This window comes from Notolepis coatsorum (assembly GCF_963971535.1).
Source record: "Notolepis coatsorum genome assembly, chromosome: 4".
NCBI classification, from domain to species: Eukaryota; Metazoa; Chordata; class Actinopteri; order Aulopiformes; family Paralepididae; genus Notolepis; species Notolepis coatsorum.
Window position 1 is genome coordinate 192,934,872 of NC_140168.1, and position 18,736 is coordinate 192,953,607.

The following is an 18,736-nucleotide window of genomic DNA, read 5'->3' on the forward strand; positions in this document are numbered from 1 at the left end:
CTGCTGCTGGCGGGATCGATGTACATGACGCTCGCTTTACGGCTGGATGGTGCAGGTGAAGGGCGCCGTCTGTTACTGTCGTGAAGTATGTCCAGATGGGCTCCATCGCACTTGGTGCACCTTTTCTTTAAGCGGCATTCGGCTGCCATGTGTGAGCGCGCACAGCGAAAGCAGCGCTTGTTGGACTTTATCCATTGACCTGCTTCCTCCGCGTTCAGCTTGGGGAAGGAGTCACATTGCGCTAGCCAGTGTTCTTTCTCACAGTAGGGGCACACTATCTTCCACTTCTCCGTTCTGGAGGGGGTACTGTGGCTCCTGCTGCTCGGTACTGACTCCGATTGGTGCATCACAGTCACCGATCTTCTTCCATCATTTAGTCGTCTGGTTCCTTCTCTGGAGCCAGGGGTGCTCCGTCCGAATGTATCTAGCCGTAGGCTGCTGACTTCTCTCGCCAGGAAGTCTGCTAGATCGAGGAGGTTCGGTTCGGGGCCATTCGGGTCTCTGTGGTCCCTCTGCCGCCTAAAGCGCTCCTGACGAGCGGGCGGCAGCTTCTCCAGGATCCTTTCCACATTTGAGTTGGCGTAAAGTTCATACTTCCCCTTCTCTCTTTGCGCTCCCAACATCCCTACCAGGGACTGCACTCTGATGGACAGGTCGTCCAGTGCTCGATTGTCTATTGCTGGGGGTAAGCGGTCGATGTGTCGGATCTCCTGGATCACGTAATCCCATATGCGCCCATACCTCTGGTCCAATGCTACCAGCGCTGCTGTGTATGGGGTGGTGGAAGTCGCGTAGGCGAGCGCTATATTATGTGCGCGGGGCACCTTTAAGTGCTGCAGTAGGATGGCGTATTTGTGGCGTTCATCCAATACATCCATCAACATGGTCTCCAGACACATGCGGAGTTCTGTATACTGGGCCCGGTTCTCTTGGGTGAAGTCGGGTACCATAGGCGTGCCAATGTATGACGCTGACTGTGGATACATCGGCGAGCGTTGGGGGAGAGGCCTCCTAGGCGAGTCTCCTCCCGCTCCTTGGTATGGGCTGGTACCGGCAGTGTACCATGGCCCGCTTGTCCAGGTGCTGTTCCTCGGTGCGGGTCGTGCGTCTTGCTCACCCGTGTATAGAGTCGGGGGTCTGTAGCGCAGCTCCGCGGGAGTATAGCCTGGGCTGTACCGGACCTCCTGGTCCGGTAGAGTACTGTGCTGTCTTCGGGCGCGGTTCTCCTCCTCTTCCTCTTCGTTTTCAGTTAGGTCATCCAGTGCTTGTAGTCTCTGGTTTAGCCTCTCCACAGGATATGCTGCTCCTTCCCGGTTGCTAGGTCTCGCTTGGACCGGTGGGGGGAGGTGGTCTGTGGGGGGTATAGACCTCGTCTGTTGGTCAAGTTCAGGGTTGTTTACTCGGCTAGGGGATGCCGCCCTGGAGGTGTGTCTAGACGAGTTCCTGGAGCCTCTGGCGGAGGGAGAGGGTGTTGTCCGTCTGATCAGCTGTTCTATTAGTTGCGACTGCTGTCTGTCGCGCGCTGCGTCCCGTTGAGCACCGGCTCGTTCTCGGGCCACATTCTCTTCCATCTGAATGCGTCTTATTTCTAGACGTATCTGCTCGTGTTCGCTTCGCTGCTGGATCTGCAGTCGGTCGCGTTCAGCAGCGGCGTTCAGGCTGATGAGGAAGGCCTGCTGTAGGGTCCTCTCTGCCTCGCTGGGAGAAGGCGGTTGTATAGGGGAGCCTTCCCTCGGGGTACTCCTAGCGGAGCCTTGGAGCTCTATCTCCACGGTGCTCTCCCCGTCTTCTTCCGTGCCGAGTTCTCTCTCGGTAGCGTTGTATTCCTCCCGGGACTCATCGGGGACTACTTCTTCAGTACTGGCGGGGTGTGAAGTCATGTCTGGTTCCCACTGGTCCCCACCGTGAACTTGGTCAGTTACATTAGAGCCCGTAGGGGCCTCTATGGTCGGGGTAGTCTGGGCGTTGGGGTTAGACATACTTTTACTTTCTAGTTTTACCGCGTTTACTGTTAGTAGAAGACTAGGTTGTTGACTGACAGCGTAAGCCTCTAAGTACTGAGGGAGCCGTCGTTCGCGCTGCGGGCGTTGGTTAGGAGGATCGTTTCGTGGAGTGTTCATCATAGGCCATTTCAATATTAATAACACTATATTAATATTACACTAATTACCATCCGGCTCGAAGGACCAATTGTAACTGAGGGGTACAATTCCCTGACTGTATTACTAGATATGATACTTACTACCACTACCTTTGTACTTAATATTCGGCCACCCAGTACACGGCATAAATATATTATCATGAACACTCTCACGTAGATGAAACGGATCCAACACAAATGTACGAATTAGAAACAGGTCTTTATTTTCCTACACAGCGATGGTGTGTAGAATAAGCACTTAATCACTTAATTACATTTATGAATTGAAATAGTATGCACTTTTATGGCAAGGAGTATTCGTCGGTATATCAATAGATAATGTCCAATCTCTGAAGGCGCAGGTGGTAAATATACGACCTGGAATAGTTAAGGAATAACAGCAATGATACTTTAATGATTATAGGCTGGATACACTAGAGGGGGTTAATCCGGTCGCTTGTAAGCCGACAGGAGTAGGAGGGGGGGGGGGGGTAGAATCCAGCTGCCTCGTCCGGCCAAGGGTATCCCAGGAGAACCCACTGTAGTGCCGTTCAATGCGCCGGCGATCCTTGGACCACAGATGAAAGCAGGTGGACTCTTTGTGGGCCGGCTCTCTCCGGTCCACGGGGGAGAGATGTGGAGAGACCTCGTCTTGCAGAGCGTCTCCTCACCTTGTGTCCTCTCCAGGGGGGGGGGTTCCAACACACGGTAGTGTCGGGGGTCTTTATCCATAGAATAATCAAAGTATCCAAAGCATAATCCGTGCCTGGGAAGGCGGGCTGTCGTCGGTAGAATAATCCGGTATACAGGTCCACTCGCTCGTCGGCTCTGGGGCTCCTCGGGTGCAGCTTCACATAGGGTCAACCACCCTGGGTAAGCAGCCAGTTCTCTGCCCGAAACGATGGGGTACTGACTACGGTAGTATTCTCACCGCACGAAGCACTATATATTAACAGACTATTATTAGCTTAATAGACTACGTCCAACTCGACGATATAGTGCCAAATATGACTATTCAAATATTAATATACACGATGTCTCAATACCGATGGTAGGCGAACTTGGCCTTACTCCCACACGTGGCATCGCGGGGAGGCTTTACGTCTGTGACTCTATTGGAGGGTAAGAAACTGGACTGAAAAGAAAGTCCTACTTTAGTAGCGCAGTATATATACGCACTATGAACAAATAGTCCCATTAGTGGTGCGGTAGCCAAATTCCTACGCGGAACTAGGACTTGTTCGTACATGTCGAGCGGTACGTTTGAACTGGGTCTGAGGGGTATGGCAGCCTGGCACCAAGGTCTCGACCAATAGTAGAATGGAGACTATTATGGGATGTTCAGTAGGCTAGAATGGATATTCAATGCATATTGTACAAGGAATATACAAGGGATATCAGGGAATATTAGAGAATATACAAATACAATTAAATATATATATATAAATAAATATATATATTCGGTTTAATCTGGCCCTTCACAACAGATACTATATTTATATATTTTTCTTTTATTATATTTATGTCTATTTATATATAGTACACATTCCAATGACTCACGCTTAAAGCACCTAGAGTTTGTACTGAACTTGGGAAGTCTGCTTTTAGCTTTTTCTTTTTTTTATTCATTTTCTTTTGTTTCGTACATCTTCTGTGGACACGTGGAACCAGTGTTGTAGTACTCGAGTCCAGGACTCAGATTCAAGTCTTTATTTTCAGGACTCGTGACTCGGACTTGGACTTGGACTCGAGCATTGACTTGCATTCGGACTCGGAAGGTGCAGACAAGGACTCTTTCGATAAATATATATTTTTTGTAATAGGCCCTAATCATTTGCCATACGATATTGATGGCTCGTGCAAGGTTGAGTATCCATACTGTCAGATCTTATATTTTTTAAATGTAACATCTATGCTTAACACTAGTGCCACCAGCCTTTTCCTGACAGACAGTGAATCTATTGTATGCTATGGAACATACTTCCATAATTTGCTAATGTCACATTATTCACAGCTATCAATGTGTTTTGAAGCACATCTAATATTCTGAATGTCAAAGAAGCGAGCGAAAGCGTTGAAGTGAATCCAACGATGACGTCGCCTAGCTAACCCGCACTGTCCGCTTCCATTCATTGTGCTAAGCTAGGCTAATAATAATAACGACTTTGGAGAAGTCAGCCAGATAGCTTTCTACAGAACGGGTCAATGAATGAATGACGCTAGAAATAAATAACGTCTACATGCTGGCTGCGTGTGTCTCTGTCCATTCAGTAGAAAGCTATCTGGCTTCGTTATTAGCCTAGCTAACCGGCACTGTCCGGTTCCATTCATTGTGCTAAGCTAGGCTAACGTGATGATCATGCCCAAGACATCACGCATCCCTATATCTGTACATATCCCTTACCTACTCTTACTAGTTATTATATCTATATCTGTACATATCCCTTACCTACTCTTACTAGTTATTATATCTATATCTGTACATATCCCTTACCTACTCTTACTATATATCTAATAGTAGCTCAGGGGGGACCGTGCTTTCTCCGTTGTCGCCCCCAAAATGTGGAACGAGCTGCCGCTGCGGATTAGGCAGGCCTCATCACTGCCCCGTTTCAAAGGCCTCCTTAAGACCCACCTTTTCTCTCTGGCTTTCGACACCATGTAGCCTGTTAATTATATGATCTTATTGTTTTACTGTGTTATTGTTGTATCGTTTTGTTACTGTGTCCCTTGCTTTTAAATATTTTTTAAGTACTCTGATCTATTTTAATTTGTATTGCTGCCTATGTTTACCTTTTTTTCTCCTTTTTGGTACTCTTTTTTAATCTATTTTTAGTGCTGCTTATAGTTTTTAATATGATCCCTCTGTACAGCACTTTGTGCCCCTGTGGCTGTTAAAGCGCTTTATAAATAAAGTTGGATTGGATCTATATCTGTACATATCCCTTACCTACTCTTACTAGTTACTATATCTATATCTACATACATATCCCTTACCTACTCTTACTAGTTACTATATCTATATCTGTACATATCCCTTACCTACTCTTACTATATCTATATCTACATATCCCTTACCTGCTCTTACTAGTTACTATATCGTACATATCCCTTACCTACTCTTACTAGTTATTATATCTATATCCTACATATCCTTACCTACTCTTACTAGTTAGTATATCTGTACATATCCCTTACCTACTCTTACTATATCTATATCTGTACATATCCCTTACCTACTCTTACTAGTTAATATATTTATATCTGTACATATCCCTTACCTATACTCTTACTAGTTACTATATCTATTTACATCTAACCCTAATTAACCTTACTGTCATGTACTTGTCCTAATAAACTAACCTACACTGTAGCACTCAACACTTTGATGAACATTGTTACTCAGCTGATAGAGTTGTGCCCTCCCTGATGACTTGTTGTACAGAAGTTGTAAGTCGCTTTGGATAAAAGCGTCAGCTAAATGACTAAATGTAAATGTAAATGTACATATCCCTTACCTACTTGTACTAGTTACTATATGTCTATATCTGTACATATCCCTTACCTACTCTTACTAGTTACGCTGCTGGCCAGTATGACTACAAAAAATCTATTGTTTTTATACTTTACTGTATCACTGATACTACAACTCTGTACATACATCTGATTAGCACTACACCCAGTAGTACTAATTTATATATTTGATTATAGTTATAGTTTAAAGTAGTTAAAACTATTTTCTTGTGTTTGTTTTTTTTATTACTAGAATGTATTGCTAGTATCAAGGCACAGCAGGCAAAACCTTTCCATTGATGAGAGGATGGTTGCAACCAAGACCCATACTGGTATGACGCAGTACATGGAAGCCAAGCCAACCAAGTGGGGCTTCAAACTTTTCGTTTTGGATGACAGTAGCAATGGCTACACTTTGGACTTTTCTGTTTATGCCGGGAAGTCAAAGTTTGTATCAGGCATTGGACTGGCGTATGACTCTGTCATGTCCCTGATCAAGCCAGCACATGTGGTGTGGCCCTCTGTCTCATTCCAGACAGGAACTGCTTTTTTGCATATCACAAATGCTAAATGTGATACAGAACAGGCAGATACAACCATGAGGAGACACCTATTTTTCTCAGCCTGGGCCTCTTGGGTTAGCCTCTTGGAATAGTCATTGGAATAACAAAGGAACGACAGACTAGAAGCTGGGCCTTTGTTCCACGTGTGAATTGGTCTAGACTAGAGTGACATTGATCACATTTAATTCTGGGAGTGTCCTTTCATCAAATAGCTGAATTCACTTTATTCCTTTCAAAGCTCTGTACTGGGATTTAGTTAGAATGTTACCAGAATGTTTGATAGGACATTGATTGAAAACGATCAGCTCGAATTTAACAATTGATGGCTTATTTTGAAGGTATGAACCTGTAGTTTCATATTATGTAAAAAGAAAAAGTGAAAATTCTGAGGGAGGAGGAGCATAACAGCCCAGACTCTAGAGGGTTTTAAGTAAAGCTTCCTTTTGAATCACTACCCGCCTTGTCCTGCCTGCTTCCTCACTGCCTGTCTGCATTTGGGTCCCACTACCAACACCACCATGCCTAAACAATACCACCATAATTTGTAATTGTTTTAATTGATTGTACACATTTTTATTATGATTGCACTTATTGTATATTGTGTTGTTTATTGTATTTATTATTGTTTGTATGCTCAATATCATTGTAATTTTCAGAGTTGAAATAAAGATTGATTGAATTTCTGGCTTGAAAACACACACTAGAACGAGGCAAGCTGAAACCTACAGTATATGAAATCTAATTGAAAAATGAAGAAGATACTTTTTCAACTTAATTTAGACAAATATTTGTATTTCTTTATTTTGTTGTTTGTTGATTGTTTTTTGTCTGTCTTTCTTTCTTTCCATCTTTCTATCTGTCTGTCTTTCTTTCTCTCTCTCCGTCAGTTCATGTTTGAGGTGCGTGGGAGGGAGGAGGAGGTGTTGATCTGTCTGCAGCAGGAGGACAGGAGGATCAGGAGGAGAGAAGGAGGAGGAGAGAACCTGCCCATCGGCTTTGAGGTACTGAAGGTGAGTGTGAATGGGAATTGAACCCCCAGCCTCGGCTCCGGGCTCTACAGGTAAACAGGACCTTCAGGCTGTTATTCACCCCTAGATGGTTTCAGGACCTTCAAGCTGTTACTTACCCCTAGGTTTCAGTGGAATTGTGTTGCTAGGGATCAGCTAGGACTCTGGTTTATTTCCTGTCAGCTATTGATATTAGCAAAAGCTACAACTAGAATTATGAATAGAGGATGGGTCACAGCCCCTATAGTGACTAATTGGCCCAATACTGGTGAATGAAACGCTAAGTTTTCTTTACACGCACACCTTTAGTTATTTCCTTGAATTGGTAAGTAGTTGTGTTTAACGTATAAATTACTTAATTATGTGAGTTTAAATGTTGTATATTTGTGGTATCATCTCGTGGGAAGAACCACTGAATCTCCTGCAGTTCAAACACACTGAACCTACACACCTGTGCCTGTATACTTATTATTAGATGGTGTGACGTTAGATGGTCAGGGGCGACAGTGGCTTGGGAGCAGTGATGGGCAAGCTACTTGGAAAATGTAGTAAGCTACTGTAGTAGAATTCCAGCCAAACTGTGTTTAGTGTACTGTATACTGTATCATGAAGAACAGAATGGCGAGAACACAGAGGTAAAATGCATACACTTTTCTCCCCCCCCTCATAAAGTACAAGAAACGAGACACCTCTGACTTAGTAATGCAGCTGTTGCTTCGGGCTTCCTCAAACTCTCTGTGGAGGGGGGTTGAAGCAAGCAGACGCTTATTGAGTAGGAGACAGTGTCTCGTTTGATCCTTCCTGGGAAAGTCAATAACATGGGTGATTTTACAACCCAGGGCCCTAGGCCATCTGTTCCAACAATGAAACTACCATTTGAGATGCCAGTTTGTCTCTGCTGAAAACAAAAGAGCAGATAACTATCACAGATCAAAAGAAAAGATCATTTGAAACCACATCGTGACCCAATTCGATGTAAAACGTCACGTTAAGGAGTTAGCCAAGGAGAGTTGAGAGTACGTGTCCTCCAATAGGAACACTCGAGGAGAGGTTGAAAAACGCCCGCTTGCCGTAACATTAGAGGCGGAGCCTAATTTTGATATTAGCAGGACTCCGTGCTAGTAGAGATCACAACAACAGACCCAAAGAGAGACCCAGGAAGCGACAAAGAACACACACCCTTTCTCTCTCCAACAGACTGAGGAAAACACGCAGCAGAAGAGACGGCCGCGAAAACTTACCATCTGAAGAAGCCGAGACGAGACATAGATATTGAATATTTAGCCTAAAGTCTGATGAACCTCGGCATAGAGAGGTCTTCCATCAGGTTTTATTGCAATTGTTCTTTCAAATCTTTGATTTGTATTGATTGAAATCCTTCTTATTAAATACGGATTCTTTTTCAAACTGCTCAGAACTCGATTTCTTCAACCGCCGCGCCGTGTTCTCTGAAGGTGTACGAGCAGAAAACCATCACATATATGGTTATCTGCATTTGTAGCTAAGTAGTACTTCAAAGAGCTTTATAAGGTTTAAACACAGCGCAGAGTACGAAGATTAAGCTAGGAAGTTACTACAATTTTGGTGCTGTGACCCTTGAATAGAAGCGTCCGTTTTTGTACGAGAACAAAGGAGAATTTTTTTCTCCTCCTTCTTCACCTCGAACGACAACAACAACTGATCAATCGATCCGTCTTCAAGTGACTGGAAGTCGCTAAAGGTGAGTGTTATGGAGGATACGGGTGTTCAATTCGAACCAACGGGGGGGGTTGCTAAAAGTATGACTGTAATTAAGTATTAACTGGAATGTTCTGACCAAGGGGTAGCGGCTCAAGGCTGTGTGATTAGGGGTCCTGTGAGCAGGATTTTTAACCACACTAGTGCTGTAGTATTCCTTACAATAAGAGAGTTAAGCACGGATATGCGTAGTATTTTCCATAGTAGAAATTTTAGCATAAGTGAACGAGACGCTGCCCGTGGTCGGAACATTAAGAATAGGTATGGAAGTATTTAGGAACAATGTCTGGTTTGTGCTCAGGGTTAAGCAGGGGAACGTGTGCATAGTACGCCTTATAGTATTGGCTTAAGCACACAGTGCTTTTCTACAGTAGAAATGAAGCATGAATAAGGTCTAGTTTTACCCTGGGCACAGCCGGACATGTTAGATTTAAACAACGATAGGCTGTAACATTTAGGATGGTACTTAAAGTAGGCTCGTATGTTGCAAGTTATGGTTAAACAATTGTGTATGATGTTTGTGTATGAGTGAAAGGAATTATGGTTAGGTTTAACATGTGTGAAGTATATAGATTAAATCTGTAAAGTGGCACTTATAATAAGGCTGGGAAACGGTTTTTAATGTTGAATCGGGTACACACGCGACGTCCAAAGTGCACACACGCAACGGTAAATGCGCCACCCAGCTTCGTGGTGGGGGGCGCGTGCGTGTCGAAGCGCGCAACATGCTACAAACGATAGCTCGTTGTGACTCGCCTGGGACGGTTTAATAATAGTGGCGATAGGAGTTTAATACTGTATGTTGTGATTGAGGCGGTATTGCAGTATGACTGAATGATCGTTTGTGGTGAATGGGCTGGGTGAGTTGCAGTGTGGGCTGAAAGTTTGAATGTATGCAGGATGCATGATGAACGAGTGAACTCCGCTTCGGTGTGCGCGCATGCGCGCTTGTGAGAAGGGACATTGTGTGTGAGAGGCGAGTGAGACTGAAATTAATTATGATGTTGATATGAGGCCACTAGGTGGCGTCAGAGTACACTGGGTGACGATAGAGGCATTAGACTCTCGTCCTGACCAGCGTGTCATTAGGATGTGGGTAAAAGACCACTAGATGGCGTCAGTGTCAACCTTATGCCTTTCTTGGCGGTAGAGGCATTAAACTCCCGTCCAAACCAGTGTGTTGTGTGTGGCTGTAAAGCGTTTCAGATGTGTGTAGTATTTCTCTCTCTCTCGCTCTCGCTTTTTCTCTTTTTCTTTCATTCTCTCTCTTTCTCTCTTTCTCTCTCTCTTTCACTCTCTCTTTCTTTTTCTCTCTCTCTTTCTTTCTATCTCTCTCTCTCTTTCTCCCATTTTCTTTCTTCCCCCCCCCCCTTCCCCCCCTCCCTTTCCCCCTCCTCTTCCTATTCCTCCCTCCTCTTCCTCCTCTAGCCCCTCCTATGCCCCTCCTCTTCCTCCTCTAGCCCCTCCTCTACTATGCCCCTCCTCTTCCTCCTCTAGCCCTTCCTCTTCCTCCTTTCTCTCCTCTCTATAGCCCCTCCCCTTCTCTCCTCCTTCCCTTCCTCCTCCTCTCTTTGACCCCTCCTTTTCCTCCTTCCTCTCCTCCCCTTCCTCTCTCTCCTTTCCTTCTCTCCTCTCCTTCTACCCCCCTCCCCATCATCTCCTCTCTTCCTCCTCCTCTCTCCTCTCTCTTTTCCTTCCTTTCCTCTCCTTCCTCTCCTCCTCTCTCCTCTCCTTCCTCCCCCCTCCCCTTCATTTCCTCCTCTCTCCTCTCCTCTCTTCCTCCTCCTCTCTCCTCTCTTCTTTCCTTCCTTTCCTCCTCTTTCCTCTCTCCTTTCCTTCCTTTCCTCCTCTCTCCTCTCCTTCCTCCCCCCTCCCCTTCGTCTCTTCCTCTCTCCTCTCCTTTCTCCTTTCCTCTCTCCTCTCCTTCCTCTCCTCCTCTCTCCTCTCCTTCCTCCCCCCTCCCCTTCATTTCCTCCTCTCTCCTCTCCTCTCTTCCTCCTCCTCTCTCCTCCTCTCTCCTCCTCTTACCTCTCCTTCCTTTCCTCCTCTCTCCTCTCCTTCCTCCCCCCTCCCCTTCGTCTCTTCCTCTCTCCTCTCCTTTCTCCTCTCCTCTCTCCTCTCCTTCCTCTCCTCTCTCCTCGTCTTCCTCTCTCACTCCCTCTTTTTTCTTTTTCTAGCTATCTTGCTGTTCGATCTCTCTTGTGTTTTATGGTGTGGAGCAGGTCTGTTCGGGACTGCGAGACCCCCCCCCCCCCCCCCCCCCCCCCCCCACTTCCCTGCTGTTCCTTTGAACCCCCCCCCCCCCCCCCCCCCCACTTCCCTGCTGTTCCTTTGACCCCCCCCCCCCCCCCCCACTTCCCTGCTGTTCCTTTGACCCCCCCCCCCACTTCCCTGCTGTTCCTTTGACCCCCCCCCCCCCCCCCCCACTTCCCTGCTGTTCCTTTGAACCACCCCCCCCCCCCCCCCCCCCCCCCCCCCCCCCCCCACTTCCCTGCTGTTCCTTTGACCCCCCCCCCCCACTTCCCTGCTGTTCCTTTGACCCCCCCCCCCCCCCCCCCACTTCCCTGCTGTTCCTTTGAACCACCCCCCCCCCCCCCCCCCCCCCCCCCCCCCCCCCCACTTCCCTGCTGTTCCTTTGAACCACCCCCCCCCCCCCCCCCCCCCCCCCCACTTCCCTGCTGTTCCTTTGAACCCCCCCCCCCCCCCCCCCCCCACTTCCCTGCTGTTCCTTTGACCCCCCCCCCCCCCCCCCACTTCCCTGCTGTTCCTTTGAACCCCCCCCCCCCCCCCCCCCCCCCACTTCCCTGCTGTTCCTTTGACCCCCCCCGCTCCATCCTGTGCCCCACTTGCTGTGCCTCTCTCCGCCCTCCCCCCTCTTCCGTCTGTAGACCGGTATGGGGTTACATGTGTTCCCTCTGGCCTGGTTCTCCCTTGGCCGGTGGGCGGCTACGTTGCGGCCTTTTCTACATGTCCTGGTGTTGTGTTTAGGTTGGGGTCTTCATGTCAGTAGACTGAGGGTATGTTCGGTTATAAAGTTGTGTTGTTGTTTGTGGGGATTGCAGGACATATTAGGATACGCGCCGGTGACGGAGGGAGGAGGAGGAGGACGGAACAGACAAACATGGTTCCTGGTTTGAGAGACAGTAGTAGACGGATGCTTCGGGGGGGTGCCGTGGCAATGATTTGGTTATGTGTGTTGATCGGTACTATAATGTATGATCCATACCTGCGACCTGAACAGCCAGAGGTGGTGGTAGTGGGTAGGAGGTCGCAGCCAGACCATCACGGTAATCTGTTTTTGGGGATGGCGAGGACTGTGGCTAAGGTAGCCAATAGGTCGGATTGTTATGTGTGTGGCTTAGCCCCGCTAGCAGGCGACGCAGGTCTTCCCTTGATTGCACACCCCTTAACGAAGTGTCATGCCAATGTGTTGAGGGACGAGCCTCTGCTCGGCCTATGCGACGGGGTGGGCCATGATAAGATGTTGAGGTATTTGGGCCGGGAACAGGGGTCAAATAAGGCAGTGGGTTATGGGGGTCTTAAGGACACTAGCCCCATTCCAGTGGCGTTTAGGGCGGCTGGGTTTGAGATGTGCGTAGAGGGGAAGTCAGGTGGTAAGGACGTGGGATATTTGGACGGTTGCAAGGGTGAGAGTGGAATATGGGGTAAGAATTCGGAGGCGCCGGCCCCTAGGGGGGCGTTTTGGATTTGTGGTAAGTATGCGTACGCAGCGTTGCCTATTAAGTGGAGGGGTAGGTGTGCGTTGGGGTATTTGGTGCCAGCTATGAGGGTGTCAGATGTTTTGCCAACGATTCCCAAGTCAAGGCGCAGGAGGTTTATAGATGCGGACCACTTTTTCAGGGTGGCGTTTCCCTGGTGGGGGACGTATGCAAACATGGGTGAACTAGACCATCTAGCTCGCGTGTTTGAGGATATGACGGCTACGACCGCCAGAGGTATGGCCCTGGAGGCTCAAGAGTTACGGTCCTTAAGAATGATGGAGCTGCAGTCAAGGACGGGTTTGGACTTCCTGTTGGCGAGTTCAGGGGGCACGTGTGCATTGATTGGTCAGGAATGCTGCACATTTATCCCCGAAAATGATATAGGCGGCATACAGGAGGTTATAGAGCATTTGAGGAATATTACTAGGGAGATGCAGCCCACGCAGGAGGACTCGTGGGAGGGCTGGGGCCAAAGTTGGTTAGGTTACATAGGATGGACAATTGTTAAGTATTTGCTGTGTGCTGTGGTGATGTTTGCAGTTATAGTAGTTTGTGTGAATGTTATCAGGGTGTGTGTGACGTACGTGTTCAAGACTCTCGGCGCGGCTGGTTCTGCGTCGGGGGACCCACACCGCTCGGTTGCGCCTGCGTATGCAATGATGGTGATGAAGGTTGGCGCGGAGGGTGGCAGGGTGGGTGTGGGCGTTCCGATAAAGCCGTGGTGCCCGGCGTCCGCGCTGGCGACTATTCTCTGATCTGGGTGGTGGACATTCAGGGTTGGGGAGTGGGAGGGCCGGGGCGTGCGTGTGGGTGCGAGGCGGGGGACGTTCCTGGGCGACCGTGCGTTGCAATTGACGGGATAGGATTGTGTGTGCAATTGTGTTTTTTTTCCCCATAGTAGGTACGTTTGGAGGGCTGTGTGAAATGGGGCGGTGTGCCCGGGGTTCGGTGTTGGGTCTGGTCGGCTATGTGTGGCCGTCCGGCAGGGCACTGGACTCTGGGGATACTGGCCTGGAGCACAGGAGGGGTTGCCGAGATGCTGTCTGCTGTGTGCCTGTGGTGAGGTGGGTTTAGGCCGCTGTGGAGAGGCTGTCAAGGTCTTTTCAGAAAAACAGGGTCGGCACCTCACGGCGTGCGTGGCGCGGCGTCTGTGGCATTCTTTAGATTACCTCTGGGGGACACGTGTCTGGGTGACAGGTGTCCCCTGGGGGGTGTGGTATTGAATAATGAAAAAGAATGTGAAAAAATTAATGCAACTATATTAATCATGATGTTTTTGCTTTAAAAAAGAATGTGAAAAAATTAATGCAACTATATTAATCATGATGTTTTTGCTTTCCGAGGGGTATCAGAATTGGAGCAGAACCGAGCGGAAGTAAAGGAGAGCGGAAAATTCGAAACATAGGAACCCAGTGTGTTGACAGAGATCGAACGAGAAGAAAAACAGGGAGTAGAAACGGGTGGTATCACACACATGTATCAATTACAATTGTCTCATGTTTAAGAGTGTATGAGGAAAGTAAAAAGATACTCGTACAGTGAATGAAAGGAACCTCTCAGGAATTTGATTAAAAAGACAGAGTAAAGTACAAGTCCGGTTGATAAATTAACAAGAACTGTTGTCATTGTGTGCTCTGATCTACAGCAGTTCGATTGGACACGCGGAACACCACAAATCAGGTAAGAATAGGAATTTCAACTGAACAAGGGACAGAAAAGAATAGGAAGGGCCCACAGTGCCACTATTGGCTGTCCGAGTAGGAGATAGTCACAAAAGCATAGACACCTACACTTAGATAGGGATTACACAAGCTATTGTTCTGCCTGTTGCCATTGTTACGAGATAAAAGAGACAAGAGAAAAATGGGGCGAAAACGAGACAATCTAAACGCATATAAAAAGATAAAAGACAAAACTGACGCAGGTAAGTCGACCGTAATTGGGTGGATGGAAGAAAGTCCAGTACAAATTATTGCAAATGAACACGACACGACAAGAGGTAACAAATATTATTTGAGAAAAGCAAGTTATGTATCAGGAAGATGGAATGATAGATGGAAGGAAGGGAAACGTTGGCCAGTCGATGGTTCTTTTGATTTGGAGTTAATAGCTAAAATAGGAACACTAATTGAGGCATACACCTATCAGGGTAAAGAGGAGGAAAAAGCAAAGAAAAGGTTGCAAGAGACAACCTTTTTAAAAGCTTATAGACGGGAAGGTGAGAAAAGGGAAAATGAAAGGAAGGCCGTTGCAAATGGCAATGATGCAGACAAACCAGTAGAGGGGGTAGTCCAGGTCACCAAAACTCCCCAGGCCCCTGAGACAACACCTGTCACCGCCCAACGTGCGGTGCAGTTAGCCTCACCTAACCCAGCCTCCTATCTTATGGTCCAACAGGAAAGAATTGAGGAAGCTTTAGCACCCCCGCCATATGCCAGTGAGAAGGGGGAGCCGATATATCCCATCCTACCTTTGTTAGAGATGATAAGCCCTTACCAGTTGACAGATGATCTGGGGAACCTAGAGAGGGGACAAGCAAAGACATCTATTCAGCTGACAGCTAGGCAACCAGATAGATCAGACTGGAATAGGTCAGACAGAGGGGGTGTGGACGCCTCATGGCAACCAGATAGGTCAAGGTCAGACAGAGAGGGTGTGGACGCCTCACGGCGACCAGAAAGGCCAGCCCAGACTGGGTCAGGCAGAGAATATGTAACCACCCAACGACCAAGGGATAGGCTAGTGATGTTTGAAGAGCAGACGGAGCGAACAAGAGTGATACAAGCAGCTGAGAGAAAGGGTAATGAAGGCTATGAGGCAATGTTAAGAGAGAAAGAGTGGGAAAGGGTGAAGAAGGCCCATGGTCTGCCTCAGAGAGAGTGTAACCCCCAGAGAGACTACCCGAGAGAGTCTGTCCACCAGCGGGAGCACCCCCAAAGCTCCCCAGCTCATATGCCCCGTACTATATCTCGAGAGCTCGTTCCCCCCCAGCATTATACCTCCCCCCAACCACAGGGCCGCAAGGGGGTAGCACCTGACAGTCACCTGATTGATCTCGCAATACTGCCACAGGTGACTAGGGTTGGAGTAGGTGAGGATCTAGAGTCTCTCGACGTCGTACTTGGGATACAGATGGGACGGATAAAAGATGATCTGACGGAGATAGAGCGGGGGCTTATAGACTTGGACCAAGATCAAACGGTCCTAGCAGAACAAAGACCCGGACTTGAGGCCATGCAAGAGGGGGGGGAGGAATATCAGATATTCATGAGGACGCAGGCTGGCATTGAGGAGAAGCAAAAGGACCTGGAAGACAAAAGAGGAGAGAAGCAAGAGGCCCTTATGCGGATACAAGAGCGTGTACAAGCGCGTGGACAAGAGCGTGTACAGACAAGAGCCCAGACGAGAAACACGCAAGCCCCTATCCGCATGGCTCCTATAATAATAAGGGGACAGGACCTGGAATATCACCCCCTGAAGGTGTCGGACATGACATCGGTGACTGAGAAATTGCCACCTCTCGAGAATGGGGCCAATCCTTGGATTGCCAGACTGGAGGAGGTAATGGTTGGCACGGAATATGCAATGGGGGATGTCAAGAAAATATTGACAACCGTGATGGGAAAAGACTCCATGGAAAAGATACTGGAGGCGGCTCGCCTGCAAGGCCATGTGGGGACTGGAGCGCATGATGCGGACCTGTTCCTAGCGTACAGGGGAGTAACGTGGGCGGCCCTACGAGAAGCCTATCCAATGAGACTGCACGCAGACCAAATTCCGATTGATCCTTTGGAGACATCAGGGCACCCCAGGCAGTACGTACAGAAAGCCTACTCCACGTGGAAGAACACAACTGGTCGGGAGGCGGGACTTGACCCTATGCTTGAAGCCCAGTTGAGAACCAAGATTGAGAGCGGTCTCCCCATAGAGGTAAGGCAGAGATTGGACGAGGTGGTGTCATTGTCAAAGATGGCCGTGGAATTATATACAGATCAAGTAGTGCATTACGTTGAACTGTATCGGAAGAAAGAGCAAAGAGCAAAGGAGAAGGATGCAGAGCAACAACGTAAGATCATGTACCAACAGCCGACCGAGGCAGTAAAGGTAGTGGAATACCTTCAAGCCTTAGTCCAGGCGGCCCCACGACCAAGAAATGGGACAGGATATGAAGGGGAACCACAGGGACAGAGACGGGCTCAAGTGGGAACACAAGAGGGTTATGCGCCGGACCAACAACAGAGGCCGAGAGAGTGGCAACCACGGCCGAAAGGAAGAGGACAATCCCGGAATCCGGGAGGATTCCGGCCACGGGCGGTGGTGTGTTGGACATGTGGCGGGACTGGTCATATCTCACGGGAGTGTAGACAGGATTGTCAACCCGGAGAGGGAGACCAGGAAAGAACTTGGCAGGGCCAAGGTCCACCCCGAGTCCAAGACCGAAATGAGAACAATGGCCCGGTAAATCCAGCAAGAGGGCCAAATGAATCATCACTATGAAGAGGCCCAGAGAGTCCAATGGGGAGGTGTCAGCTGTCAGTGTCGTCTTTAAGGGAGGAGCCTATTGTGTGCGTAACGGTGAATGATAAATCTGTCGAGATGATGGCAGACACCGGCGCGGCTTACACGGTAGTACAACCCCAAGACGCGACGCACCTAACCTTGTCCGGTCGATATGTACGGACAATTGGATTTGAGGGAATAAACCAGCTGACGGCTGTTACCGAACCTGTGACTCTGAGATATCAAGGCAGGGAAGCGACTCTCCCTGTGCTGGTCTCGGAGAGCACACCTATTAACTTGCTCGGCCGAGATGGGCTGGGGTTACTGGGGATGGACATTAAATGTACTGCGGAGGGTTGCGTGATAGCCGAACGGGAAGACCAGTACTATCAGATGGTACAACGTATTGACAGTGAACCACCAGAGATCTATTGTCTAGGGGGATTGGACCAAGAGTTACTTGGCCCCGCCTTACAATGGGAGAAATTCATCACTGCCAATATGCCTGAAGCAAGGGATCCAAAGACCCCCTATCACTGCACTCTGCAGTATCATAGAGATGCAGACTCGTCACAGACTAAGGAGTGGCTGAGGGTGCAACCTGACAAAGTACAGCTGAATGCTACCAATATTATATTGGGGCCACAGGGAGCAGCGTTGCGTATTGCACGGAGTGACTATCTGAGTAAAGAGCACGGCATAATGGATAGTGTTCCCCATGTGACTTTGAAGGTAATCAGCTCATGTGATCAACAACACATAGGCGAAATGATGAAAAAAGCTGAAGGGATAGAATTTGAACAGATGAAAGAAAACAAACGGATCTGGATAAGCCCTGATAGAAGGTTTATTAAGATCATGGTTCAAGGCACAGGGATGGGTCATCCTCGAACTGTGCAATTATCCCAAGAGACACTGGGAGAACTCCCTAATGCATCAAGCCTCCAAGAGGACATGATGGAGGCGGTGCCTGAGACGCTGTGGGCAAAGAACAGCACTGACATTGGACTAATCAAGTCCGCTCAACCTGTGAAGGTGGAGCTTAGACCTGGGGCCACCCTGCCTTGGAAGAAACAGTATCCATTGAAGGAGAAAGCAGTGGCTGGAATCGAGCCACAAATTAAAGGACTTTTAGCTGCGGGAGTCTTACGGAAAACAACTGATCCCCAGAGCAACACGCCGTTGCTACCCGTGGAGAAGCCGGATACCTCTTACCGGCTGGTGCACGATCTGAGAGCGATCAACGAGGTGTTACTTGACTATCCGTCCGATGTCCCCGACCCCCATGTGCTATTGACATTTATCCCGTCGAAAGCCGAGTACTATACAGTTATAGATTTGTGTAGTGCATATTTTAGTGTGCCCTTGAGTGAGGAGTGCCAGCATTTTTTTGGGTTTACTTATAAGGATGAACATTATGAGTATACTAGGATCCCGCAGGGACTAAAACATTCGCCACACATATTCAACAAAATCCTAAGGGAGGATTTAGAGGGGTTGGATAAAGTCATGACCTCTAGGGTCATTCAGTACATGGATGATCTGATACTGTGC

The 18,736-nt window shown here is 48.2% G+C and overlaps 1 protein-coding gene across 1 annotated transcript in view; it reads left to right on the forward strand.

Moving 5' to 3' along the window:
* The window catches only part of LOC311226366 (calpain-5), a gene marked incomplete at its 3' end in the record, with an annotated part of 219,655 nt that overhangs the window by 105,399 nt on the left and 95,520 nt on the right, over window positions 1-18,736 (forward strand). The window contains 1 exon segment of the mRNA XM_084311795.1: window positions 7,104-7,226. Coding sequence (XP_084167921.1) covers window positions 7,104-7,226 — 123 coding nt within the window.